The 13,110-nt window shown below is 58.1% G+C and overlaps 1 protein-coding gene across 9 annotated transcripts in view; it reads right to left on the reverse strand.

Moving 5' to 3' along the window:
- ACOT7 (acyl-CoA thioesterase 7) overlaps nucleotides 1-13,110 on the reverse strand; it is a 102,430-nt gene that overhangs the window by 32,732 nt on the left and 56,588 nt on the right. For all 9 annotated transcript variants that reach the window (XM_040459756.1, XM_040459744.1, XM_040459771.1 and 6 more), the window contains exon 6: nucleotides 11,692-11,778. In XM_040459756.1, the coding sequence (XP_040315690.1) occupies nucleotides 11,692-11,778 (87 nt within the window). The remainder of the gene's footprint in view (nucleotides 1-11,691; nucleotides 11,779-13,110) is intronic.

Raw genomic sequence — 13,110 nt, forward strand, 5'->3', positions numbered from 1 at the left:
TCGCTTGGGGTAGAGTGGGGACCAGCCCCTGGTCACGGGGTGCCAGAGGCCACGCCGCGCTGCCTCTCGATCCAGGACCTGCAACCCTGAGATTTGAGGCGGCATTCCCAAGCGAGGCGGGATACGGAGAGAGAGCAAGACCATGGTGACAGGTGGGGGTGGCAGTAAAATTAGCGGGTGTGGGTGTGGGTGTGGAAGGTCTCGAGACCAAAGCTGCCAGCCGTGAGCCACCAGGCGGTGGCATCAACTTCAGGGTCTGGGGGGCGGGGAGGATGGTAGGGAGGCGGGAAAGGCAGAGTCTGAACTGGAAGTATGTCTGGAATGCAGGAAGTACCCACAACCAACTTCTTGTTTACGAGTCCGGAAAAGCAGAAGCCGTTAAGAATAAAAGAATAGAGGGACAAAGGACGTACTCAGCTCCTTCAAACTGGGCTTTGGCCCAGTTTACAGGTAGAGATTCCCCAAGTGACTTCGCGGTTATTCAAAATATTGCAGGATCCAGGGGCGCCTGGGTGGCTCAGTCGGTCAAGGGTCCGACTTCGTCTCTGGTCATGATCTCATGGTTCGTGGGTTCGAGCCCCGTGTCGGGCTCTGTGCTGATGGCTCAGAGCCTGGAGCCTGCTTCTGATTCTGTGTCTCCCTCTCTCTCTGCCCCTCCCCCACTTCTGCTCTCTCTCTCTCTCTCTCTCTCTCTCTCTCTCTCTTTCTCTCTGTCTCCCCAAAATAAATAAAATGTAAAAAAAAAAAAAAAAATATTGCAGAATCCAGAGCATGTGTTGACCAGGAGAGGCTCTGAGCCTGGGACAGACTCCGGAGAAAGACAGGAGCAGCTGGGTGACCTCCTGCTCCCAGATGCCCCTGTCAGCCCCCAAGCTGCATCCCCAGACCATCTGTATCACATGTGACATGGAGGCCAGCACCAGGTGGGGACATGCCTGACAGTGTCCCCGCCCAATTCGGAACCTGGTGTAGAGTGCTCAGGAAAGGGTCGTGCTGAATGAATGAATGAATGAACGAATGAACGAATGAATGAATGAACGAAGGATCGCCAGCTACGGATCACATTCAACTCAGGGACACTGCTCCAGTCAGAGCCGTAGGGTCCGTATTTGGGTAACAGTCTGGTCCACAGTCACTCGCTGCTGAGACCACAAGGGCCTGCTTATCTGGTCCAGAGCCAGCTGTGTCAGGGGATCTGTCAGATAAGGCTGGTCTTCAAAACTACCTGCTACGTCTGCTGAGGGTGACATTTAAAAAGATAGCCTCCCCCTGACCCCAAGAGCTAGCATACATATCTGAGTTGGGACAGCTGCAAACCTCACACAGAATGCTGGCATTTTATAGCCAAGGCCGCTCATGGATGGAGTCCACAGATTCTAGGACCCAGATTGGGGCACAGGCATGGTGGCAGCACGCGTGTCTCTTAGGAGATTGTGCCCCAAATTGGGGGTTCAACCCGGGTACTGGGAACAGTGACTCACAGAGGCAGTGGGCAGTCAGGGTGGGCAGCAATACCCACACTGCAGGACAGGTCTGCTCTGCGGGGGACAGCCGAGGGGGGCGGCAGGGTCCAAGCTCCGGGAAGGCTGTCACCTGGACCAACTCTGCCCACGTCCGTCAACCCATGCCTCTAAGGGAGGCCACGGCAGGCTCGACAAGAAGGGACGGCGAGGCAGACTCTAGGGCTCACTACATGGAAAAGCTCTGTCCACAGCTCAAGGGTTTGGCCTTGAAAAGAGAGGTCTCCTGGTGCCCACAGCGTTCGAGGGAAGCGTGGCATCAGAGCTGGAGGCGGAAAGGTCTGCCAGAGAAGACAGGCCTCGCTGGCAACCTGCCCGCGGCTCCTGGCAGCCCCCAGCGTCTCTGTTCTTACAAATGCGTACTTCAGCCGCTCCCAGACAAGGCAAGGATGCCGTGGTCCTTTGGGGTCCTGCGTGTCAAGTGACTTCTGCTGTCCACTTAGAGGGAAGAGAGCTGATCTCGTAAGAGTCGAGACTGTAATAAGATGCTGATTTCAAGCTGCCTGTCCCCTCTTCCTGGTGGGGTGAGGAACAGCCCTGGACACAGCACTGAGCGGGGCTGCTTCTGGGACATTCTCGTTACCTGCTGCTAAGGCAAAATGATGAGGTCGCGTGGCCCGTGCAGAGAGAAGATCACGAAAGGCCTCATCCCGTCCTGACAACGTTTGCAAGGCCTGTTTCCACAAAGCTCAGTATCTATGATGGAAGACGCCATAGGTCACAAGCCATGTGTCCGCTGAGAAAAGTACATTTTGTTAAAACCGAACAATACCCTCCCCAGTGGAAACCCCCCTGACCAGTTCGCGACTGGTGTCCCCCTAACTTTGCTACTGGGCCCTCAGTCTGGCCAGAGAAGCCAAAGCCACCAGCCGTCCTTGACACTGTCACCACCTCCTGTTCGCTCTTCAGCACTTAAACTCCCAAGTGCCCGAGCCTTCCCCAGAGTGCCTCTGCCCAGGGTCCCACTGGAAAAGCTTGTCAATGTCTTCCCATTTAGGTACAAGAGGTGCTCCCGGTGCTGGGAAAATCGCCCTGGCAAATTACAGTCTGTCATGGGCTGTCCTCATTACCCAAGCTTCGCCATCTAGAAAAATGCCAACAAAATTGTAGACGTGCTGTCCTTGGACTCCACATCCATGCAGGAATCACGGGAAGGCAGAGGATGAGACCCGCTCAGCCCCCAACATACAGATAAACATCGGGTACCGGAGATATTTTTGAATCTAACACTTAACTGCTCAAGGGTTTTTCAAGCATCGACAGCGTGTCGGCTGGCTTAAAAACAGAGGCTTAAATTTATTTTCCCAGGCCCGACTGGCGGACTGGGTCACGCTCGCCTACAAACCCGCAGCAGCCGTGAGCAGCTCAGCGCCCAGAGCCACTGCCTGCGCTGTGGGTGGCGATTGGAGATGCCCCCGTTTCTATATTTAATCCCAACTGACGGAGTGTGGGTGCCAGCCTCCTATATTAAGAAAACAATAGTAAGTTCATCCTATTTTCACTGGCCCACCCCCAGTAACGGCAAGGGGTTATTCTGAGAGCCCGTGGGCTGACAGCCTCCTGAGACGGTCTGGCTTCTCCCTCCCAGGTTCCCAATGGACCTGTGGTCATCTCTGTGAACCAGGGCCAGGGCCAGGGGACTATTCAATGAGGTAATTAATAAGGATTCTTCTTGGCAACTGACCCACAAGGTGGTAAAGATGGGTTTCTGATGCCAAAATGTCAAAAGCAGGAGCTCTGGCGGGGGCCTCAGACACAGCCCAGGAGCATCCCAGACCCAGGGAGTCAGGAGAAAGGGCTGCCCGGCCATGCTTTACCCCTCGCCCTCGGTGTCAGGGGACTCGAGAGGGTCACAAGCGAACGCGCCTCCTGCCGTTTGAGAGTCGACGCTTCCCTGTTCTGAACAAGGCAGCAGGGAAAGTGGGGCAGGCGGACTCCTGCCCCAACAGCCAAGGGAGACTGGGGATGAGGTGGCGGTCCTGCGCATAAATCCCCTCGGTGCTCCCCACTTCGGGAAGGGCAGGCCGAGGCCTGGAGTCCACGCAGGGCAAGGTCGCATCTCTGCAGGCCAGGCACCAGTGCAGGTCAGTTTCCTCAAAGGAAACACTCAAGTCGGGGTGAAGGGCTGCAGAGCTGGGAGCCTTGTCAGGTCAGAGCCATGTTCAAGATACTGAACAGGAAAGCCACTGTTAGGGGATATCCGCGCCCCTAGTGATGCAGCGAAACAGGAAGCGAAAGTTAATTAATCTGGCACCAGAGACAGAAGATCCCAGTGCACTGGCAAGAGGAGAGCATTCTGACGCTGTGTGGCTGACCGGGTTTCTCCAGCAAAACGCTCTCACTTCCGGAAGAAAAGCGGGACCGCCGGCCAGCCACACACGTCTCCCAGGCTGGAGGAGGCCACTGAGAGGGCCAGGCGGCCGGAGGAGACCCGTCCCCGGGGTGGGCGTCAGCAGGGTCCTCACCACCGCCAGCCCCGGACGGCAGGAGCGGCACCCGGGGTCTCCTGCCCCGCTCCCCACGGCCGCCTGCCTGGACACAAAGCTGCTCTCTGCGGCTTCGGACGCCGAGAACGACTTTCGCAAAACCAAAGATTCTTAGAAAGTGAGAACGGGGAGGAATGCGGCCGTCACCGGCACACCGGTTGGCCGCATGATGACGAAACTGAGACCCAAACCCGCATTCGCGTGCTCACCTCGGGGCCCCACGAGGCCGGTTCCCCAAGACTCGGAAACGTGCCTCACTCCTCTCTTTTCTCCCTTCTCCCCAGCCAAGGCCTCGACACACTGTCTGCCACGCAGCAGGGGCTCCAGTTAAATGAGGCCACAAAACTGGAAAGGAGCATCTGTGCCTTATTCTGGATTTTGCAGTGAAATCAATTCCTCCCACAGGTGCGGTTTCCCAATGGAAACCAAGCGGTAAGAGCATCCGGGCGGGAGGCCTCCTCCCGCACCTCGTCTCCCAGATGTCCTCTGCTTGGGCCACCAGGCTTCTCCCTGCCCGTGTACCACCCACCTCCCTCCCTTCTGCCTTCTCCCTTAGGTGCCAGCTAAGCTGTGTGGTCCCCCAGCCTTGGGACCTCCGGGAGCCACGCGTGGCCCCTTGGCTGCCTGATGCTCGTGTGGCGTGTACGAGATCTGTCTCCTGCCGCCTCAGGCGGGCGGCGTCGGCGTTGTGCTCTGCCGCGACCCTGGACCTCACACCCCCTCCCGCGCTCCTCCTGCGGGGCCGCCTCTGCTGCCGTGCTGTGGCCCTGCTTCCCGCACAGGGGCCCCTCCGTTCTTTCCAGTTCATTCTGCACCTTGCAGGTCTACTCTGCTCCAGGCCCTGCACTCAGTGCTGGGGATGCAGCCGTGAGCACGTCACGCCAAGTCCCCACCCTGTGAGCCTGCGCTCCGGGAGGGGTGGGTGGTGAGCGCCTGTGAACACAGACAGCAGGTGGGGGTGGGGTCTACCTAACACAGGGTGCGGTGGGGTGGTTGGGGGGGTGGGCGGGGGGGGCAGGGTCCACAGCTGGAAGTGCCCCAGGTGTCCTGGGACTGTGAAGAGGGGGGACAAGATAAGGGGGGTCGGAGAGGCACAGGGGAGGGCCCTCCTGGAAGGCCTCATAAGGACAGAAGCGGCACAAATAAAAAGATCTGGCGTCTGCTGGGAGTGAGACAGGAGCCACCACAGGGTCTGGAACAGGCTCGGCTTGACCGGATTTCTGGTGTAACAGGCTCGGCGAGGCTGCAGCATTGGGAAAAGAAGTGGTTCAGGGAAGTCGGGAGACCAGGCAAGAGGCCATTTCCCTGGTAATGGGGACTTGGCGGGGGAGGGCGGTGGAGGAGGTGAGAGCTCACATTCTGGTATGTTCTGAAGGTGGAGCCCAAAGGACGGGTTGATAGATGAGGTGGGGAGTCCGCGAGAGAGCCAGCCAGGCCACAGGAGATCACGGGGATTCTGGCCAGATCACCCAGGGGATGGCCTGGCTGCCACTACAGGGGGACGCCTGGGAACAGGGTCTGGGGGACCCAGGGACCCCGGCAGCCATCCCAGGGTGGGGGGTCCTGAGGACTCAGCTGGAGTCCAGGTGAGTCCCAGAGGGATTCCCAGAGAGAGAGAGAGAGAGAGAGAGAGAGAGCGCTCAGGGTGCAGGGAGGGGAGGAAGGAGTCTGGGGAGGGAGCTTGAGAGGGGCCGGATGAACTGAGTGCCGACAAGGGCTCTCCGGCTTTGGCTCTGGCAGGTCAGAGGGCTCCTCAACAGGAGGGAGGTGCTGGGAGCAGGTTCGAGAGAGGACGATGAGAGAGACAGGAGGGACGGAGCGCAAGCGGCTTGCGCTGAAAGGGGCAGTGGAGGCATGGGGCACAGGTGGGCTGGGGACACCACTCTGCCAGGAAAGAGATGACCGGCCTCCAGCTGGCCTGAGGACACCAAGGCCACTGTGACAGTGGAACATCAGCGACTCTGAAGACAAAGGTTTTATGGCAGTCATGACTCCATCATTCACTCTTTTTCCAGCTGCAGAGCTGGGAGCCTTGTCAGGTCAGTGAGGTCACTCTAGAAATCAGGGGCCCCAGCCCAGCCAGTGCGCACCCGCCTCCCCCAGACCGCCAGAGTGCATCGGAGCTAGGGGTAGGGGCCCCAGCGGTACGCTCACTTGCAGACTCACGACAGCACAGGACAGAAAGCCCCTCGCGCTGGCCCCTTCTTCTCGGAAACAGCAGCATTGGCTCCCGGAGCCCATCAGTGCTCACCCTTACCATGCGGGGCGTCCATTCGCTGCTCTGACGACACCCGGGGCCGGGGTGCAGGCATGGCTGAAGCTGAAGAGGCAGCGTCATTCCAGCCAGTGACCACCCCACCCTCAAAACCAGGTGCCAGGCGGGGTGAGGCGGAAGGCGTGGCTCCCCCACTGGACGTGGCCTGCACACAGGCCTGTCCTGCGAGTGGGAAAGACGCCAGCCTGCCAAGTGGGACCCAACCCGGCAGCTTGGTCTAGGGACACTGGGGCTCCACCCGCAGTTTGACTTACTGCCTGCGATTCGAACAGAGAAAAACTGCCAATAGCTTAGGCCCCCCCCCCCCCCCCGGACTGAGAGCCTGGAAGCTCCCTTCCTCTCCCAGCTTTGGGGTCTTTCACAGGGTGAATAAAGAGGACAAAAATAGGGGCACCCGGGGGGCTCCGTCAGTTAAGCGTCCGACTCGATCCGGTCTCAGGTCACGATCTCACGTGCCCCACGTCCGGGTCTACCTTGGCAGTGAGGAGCCTGCCTGGGATTTTCTCTCTCCCTCTCAAAATAAATAAATAAACTCAAAAACAGAGGACAACGATAATTGGCTGCAGGAACAATGTTCTCCCTCTTCCAGCTTTTAAGTAGTTAGCATGAAGCAGGGCGCTGGGCGGCTGTCGTAGGGGCACCTGGGCAGACAAAAGAAGGTTTCAGAGCTGGGAATGGTTTTCAAAGGCAGGAAACACACTCTGGGCGATGGATCCAAGCAAGGTTCACCCTTCCCGGCTGTGTCCTCTCCCCCAGGCCGTCCCGACCAACAGAATCACCGGGCAGCTCCAGCAACTGGAACACCTGGGCCTCCCCATGGCCTCCGGTCCTACGGGTGGGGCCCGGGCATCTGCATTTTTGAGTGCCCTGGTGATCCCCGCAGGCAGCAAGAATGAGACCACAATCCACAACCTCTCAGGATAGTGGACAGACCAACACCGTGGGAAGGATGAGCTGGCCAATGGGGCAAAACCCCTGAAGGGGGCAGGAAGAGGGTCCAAAGCCCAAACGGAGGGCCGACCCCACAAAAGCTGGCGAGACTGCCGGGTAAGACCGGCTGCAAAGGCTGTGCTGTCAGGGGTGGGGCCTGGCAGGGGCGGGGCCTGGCAGGGGCAAGGTCAGAGCTGCAGGCATCTGATTCCATCTCAGGAGCAGCGGCTCCCCAGCGAGGTCCCCAGACCTATGGGTGCTTGGGGTGTTCAGGACCCGGTGGGGGGTGGGGGGAGGGCACAGCCATCCAGAGCAGTGGCTGCAGAGGGTTTGTTAAGCACAGCATGGGGAGGGGGGCCCGGAAACTGCAGACCACACAATTTGTTATTCAGGAAAGCAGACAGCAGGAAGATGGTGGAAGGGCCCTGGGCAGAGGCTAGAATGAGCAGTGAGGATCGGGGAAGGGGGACAGGCAGAGGTGTGGCCAGACTCCCTGGATTTCTGAACGGGAACCTCAGAAGCCGTAAGGTGATGCACCAATGCCTCCAAGTCCCTGGGAAAGCATGCCAGACACAAACTGCAGATAAACCACTGAGCCCCCGAGAGAGTGCCCCCCATCAGTTCTCCCTTTCTTCTATAGCAACTCTAGTGTTCGACAGACGCATCTGGCCAGCTAAACCCACCAGTGGACGTGAGTGTTGGGTGCAGTTTCCCGGGAGCCCCACTGCCTCTGGGCGGAACACTGGTGCCACATTGTGCTGCCGCCCGGCAGAAACAGGGCCACCCCAGGGACAGCAGACCGAGGCAGAGGGAGCCTCCACGCGAGCCCCTGACCTCTCACAACTGCATCATTACACAGGACACAATAGTCCTCTGTCTTGTGGAAGCCACCATTTGGGGCCTTCAGCCCAGCAGCTGAATCTTTAAAATTTTTTTTAATGTTTTATTCATTTTGAGAGGGGGAGAGAGAGAGAGAGAGAGAGAGAGAGAGAGAAAGAGTGTGAGCAGGGGAGGGGCGTGGGGGGGCGGGGAGACACAGAATCCGAAGCAGGCTCCTAGCTCTGAGCCGTCAGCACAGAGCCCGACGCGGGGCTGGAACTCACAAACCGTGAGATCATGAGCCGAGCCGAAGTCGGACGCTTAACCGACTGAGCCGCCCAGGCGCCCCTGAACCTTTAATCTGGCTAATACATACCTTTCACAGGAAGCCACTGGAGGACGTGTTCCACCTAAACCAGCAAGGAGGAAACGGGAAGCTCTAGGAGTCTGAGCGCCCGGCCCCGGGGAGCCGTGCAGCAGGTGCAGGGAACGGGCGGGCCGGCTTGGGTCGGGGGAGGGCGCTCTCTCCAGGGAAACGCGTACCGAACGACTGCCTGGCGGGCAAAACCGTACTGAGAAGCATTTTACAGAGGCACGGAGGCTTAGCTGGGTGTTCAAAGTCGGTGGAAGATGAGGTGACGAGGAGGGACCGCGGTGACAAAGCCACACGGCGACGCAGTCGTGGCGCTCTGCCTGGCGTGGCGCGGGCGGTACTCACGCCGGCGGAGTCTGAGGATGATGCGCCGAGAGGCGCCGGGGAGATGGAGCCACAGACATCCGAGCAGCGCAGCCAGAGCAGCTGCTCAAGTGAAGCGGGGGCAGGGACAGCTGGGTTTGGTTAAAGGCCGTCTTGCACCCCCTTCCACAGAATGCCTCGGTTTCAAATAATTAATTAAAAGTTTTTTTAAAGTGCCAAAGGAAAAAAATCCAAGGCCGCCAGAAGTTCAGAAGTGCAGAATTCGTGTGGAGGACACCTCCAGTCCGCCCTGAGCGGGACGCCGGGCCACCCCCCAGGGAGCCCCCCACTATGGTCGTGGTCGGGCTGGTGGCGAGCAGAGACACCCCCTCCTGGGGAACGGCCCACAGAGGGCCACAGGCAGGGAGCAGCCCAGAGGAAGAAAGAGGCATAGGGGGCGCCTGAGGGGCTCACTTGTTAAACGTCTGACTTCGGCTCAGGTCACGACCTCACAGCTCATGGGATCGAGCCCATGACTCCGCCTCAGAGTAAGATGCTTACTTTCGGGCTCAGATACCTGTGTTTTATCCTGTCACAAAGTAACGTCAATTCCCATTCTTACCGAGCGTTTTCAGCAAGGATGGGTGTCGGGCGAGTCTATGAAAAGGTCCTCACTGTGGCATGACCCTAAACCCCCCACAGATATCTGCCAAGTCGCCCCCTCAGGGGCCACAACCGACAGTGGGCGAGGGGAGGCCTCACCCAGGACCCAGGGAAGGCAGAGGCCAAACCCCAGGCTGACACTTGTGCGGAGGCCCTGACGTCAGAAGCATGGGGCTACAGACGGCGGTCCTTCCCGGCACACTGGGCCAAGTTCCTCTGCACAGCCTCCTGCCAGCTCCCTGCTGCTCCTGCCTCCCTCAGTGAGTCACCGGAGGTCCCGTCCACGCACCCAGGATGGGACGCAAGACTGGGCATCTGACTGGCGTCCCGTATTCCATCTGGGACCTCCTCCCACACCCGCTACGCCCCCCACCGGTTTTAGCACAGCCAGCGGCCAGCGTCTGTGCTGTGTGTTTCTAAGTGGCGGGACAGGAGCGGGTTCACAAGATTAAGACTATCTCGGGTGTGAAAATCACAGAAAATGGCACGGGGGAATGGTTTCTCAAAGACACATACGCGGTACAGGATGACTGAATAAAAGCCAAATTGGCCTCCATTTCCACGCAAGAGCTTCCCCTGCGATTGGCACCTACTGAATTACAGGTTAGAGGCAACTTTGATTCAAATGAGTTTAGACACCATCTATCGACAGCCTTCTCTCTGTAGGAAAACACCATAAAATCCCAGGTCTCTCGCGGGTGTTTCCAGCACAGTGTTAATTTTGTTCATTCGCTCCCGGTGAGTTACCCGGACGCTGTTCAGAGATCACATTTGATAAAAATATTAGGTGTGTTTTTTCTTAACTTGTGGGCACAAAACCCCTACCAAAATAGGCATTAAAAACTGTAAAGCCATCGCAAACATGCCTTCGATGCGCTTCTTAAAAAACCGTGCCGGTATCGAACGGACGCAGCAGCCCAGGCCCCGTGGGTGAACACGATAACCCGTGGGATTCCAGATTTCCGACAACTCCCTCACACCCTCCTGCCCGCAAAGACAGAGCCCAGGCTTTTCAACAAGGAGACAGCGGATGGAGGAAACACCACCTTTCCCGAACTTCCAACACGTGGACGAGACAAGCAAAAGTTCTAGCACAGAGTTTCACTAATTCCCGGCGGGATGGAGCTCAGGCAGGCTGAAAGGCCGATCTCAGCAGTTACAGGAGCCTGGGCTCGGAAGAGGGGCCGCCCCCCACTTCCAGGAGGCAGGCGAGGGCTGGTGGAGAAGAGGAGACGAGACGGCTTATGAGACCGCCCTGTCCTCAGAGTACGGAGATGCCCTGCCTGCCACCACACGCACGCGCCTGGAAAGTACTGTTGGTTGCAAAGCACGGCTTCCGTTGGGTAGGATCTAAGTGAATCACATCTAAGGGCACCGCCGCCAGCATTTAGTTGAAAGAGGAAGACAATCATGAAATTAAAAATATACACGTATATATACACGAAAAGAGGACTAGCTAAAAAAAAAAAAAAAAAAAGCAACTTAAAAAATATATCTCAAATCCCACAGCCCATTACCCTATGCTTCTCATCCTGAAAGTAATCTGTGCCTCCTGTTCACGGAACAGGTCCCTGGAAAGCGGCTCTTTGACTCTGTGAGGCCCCGGAGGCCACACAAACAGTAAGATCAAGCCTCGCTCCTGAGGCCTCCCCTGGTGGAAGTATCAGTGTAACCCTGCACAGAGTGGCACCACGTGAGGTGGGCTTTGAAGGATGAATAGGAGTTTTCTGAGGAGAAAACGGAAGAGCTGGGTACTCCGGGCAATTGGAAATGAGAACATAAAGGAAGGGCATTGTGTCAGTGCCTGTATACCTACTGTTTTCTGTAAATCACAAAAAGCAATTACACTTCACTAAGGTAAAAAGTGCCCCCTGTGAACCTGGAGCTAAGTCCTCCCTACGTCCCGCCATACTTCCCGAGCCTTGTTTAAGGTGGAGTCTGACCAAAGGAAGAAAGAAAGAACAACTCAGTGGCAAAACCATGTTCAAGTAGCCACTCTTTGTTGGCGGGTCACACTGTTACTCCCTGGTGACATCACTGTCCCCGGGAAGGCCCTGGCCCGACCCACAGGCGTCCACCAAACAGCTCACGGTTATATGGTCCCGGGGTGGGGAGTGACCCTCCATCAGGACAGTCATCCATCTGACTCTCGTTTCCAATTTTAAAAACAGGCGCCGACTGTATTTCGGTGATTTATTATGCAGCCTCTTAAAAGTTTAAACTTCTCCTTCATTAAACACAAGAGCCTAAACTGGGTCAGACGGCAGCCTGGCTCCCGGGGGATTAACGGGGACGTGCACACGGGAGCCGCTGTCTTCTTACCTCCGTGCACGAAGCCGTGCAGGGTGCAGTCGGAAGGCCCCACCAGGTGGATCAAGCTGGACTGGCTGTAGCTGACCGTGTTCGGCTCTGGAATCGCAAAGGGGAGAGATTAGGCCTGGGGACAGATCGCCGCCTGCGACGGAGCGCTACGCCGAGCGGACGGCTCGGGGGTGATTTCTCAACATGCTCGGCCGGGGAAGGGGAAGGCTTTCTCGGAGGCTCTGTCGGTGGGTCCTGAGGTCACTCCCCGTGTCCCCAACAAGGCCCTGTCCCGAGCCACAGGCAGTCAGCAGACACCTCGCAGCTACACGCTCCCAGGGCTGTGGGCACCCTCCATCGGGACGGTGTTCGGTCTGGCTCTGACTCCCATTTTGTAAACGATCGTGGACAATGTCGCAGAAACTTACCATGCAACCTCGCAAGCGTGTACATTTATAGCTCACCGAACGCAACGGCGAGGTGGAAACCAGGAACCTGAGGGAGACGCCACAGACTCGGCCTCCCCAGGAGCACCCTGGGACTCCCGCCAGCCCCCAGTCTGCCCAGGAAGACTCGGCACCCAGAGGCATGCCAGCCTCTCCCTCCCAGTCACCACCCCAGCTCACCAAATCCCTGGGGGGCATCCCTCCCTCCCTTGATGATGCTGCCGAAATAGCTGTAAGAGGCTACGCTTAAAAACAGACGTGATAAAACCCTGTCCCCAGAAGGCAGTTGTCATACCGCGGCACTGCCTCCTCTAACATGTGCGGGTAACACGGGTATAAGGTCTTCTGAGCAGACCCAGCCGCCGCTCCCACCTTCCGGAGCCTTCTGGGCAAGGATGACCCTCATCTGTCTCTTGCCTGGATGGCTGGTGTTCAGGAGGGGCGCCCCTTCCCACCCCAGCAAGGCCGAGCTGTCGAGGAAGCCGGCCCACAGGGCCACTGAGTGACGGGGACGCAGTGCAGATGAGCAGGGGTCCTCTCTACGTGGGGCTGTGCACGGAACAGCCTGCACCAACGCTGATGTCGCCCTGCAGGCAAGAGCTGGTGGCACGCCCGCCCGTGTCTTCCCAGCACCACCCGTCCTCCCGAGACTGTCTGACGCTCCTCCCTACGGAATTCAAACCACCAGCTGGCCTGAAGGGGTCACAAGGCAGGGAAACTGGAGCCCGTGGAAACTGAGACAGTTAAGTATTTAACTCCAAACTCAAGACATTTTGTACTGGTCCTCAAGCCTCACAGCTTAGAGTGATTCGGACTCAAGTTCCGAGCACTTGTGTCACGTGCCGTCCACTGAGAGGCCCCCGTGGAAGGCGGAAGAGGCCCTCGGCTGCGTGGGAAGCCATGAAGTGGCTCCAACTCTGGAAGTGGGGGGGGTGTCTGGTTCTCAGGGGCAGTCGGTTCTCACCTCTAGGGGGTCCCGCGACTGGCCCTGCTT

Source organism: Herpailurus yagouaroundi, unplaced genomic scaffold (genome assembly GCF_014898765.1).
Source record: "Herpailurus yagouaroundi ecotype Mexico unplaced genomic scaffold, PumYag 77, whole genome shotgun sequence".
NCBI classification, from domain to species: domain Eukaryota; kingdom Metazoa; phylum Chordata; class Mammalia; order Carnivora; family Felidae; genus Herpailurus; species Herpailurus yagouaroundi.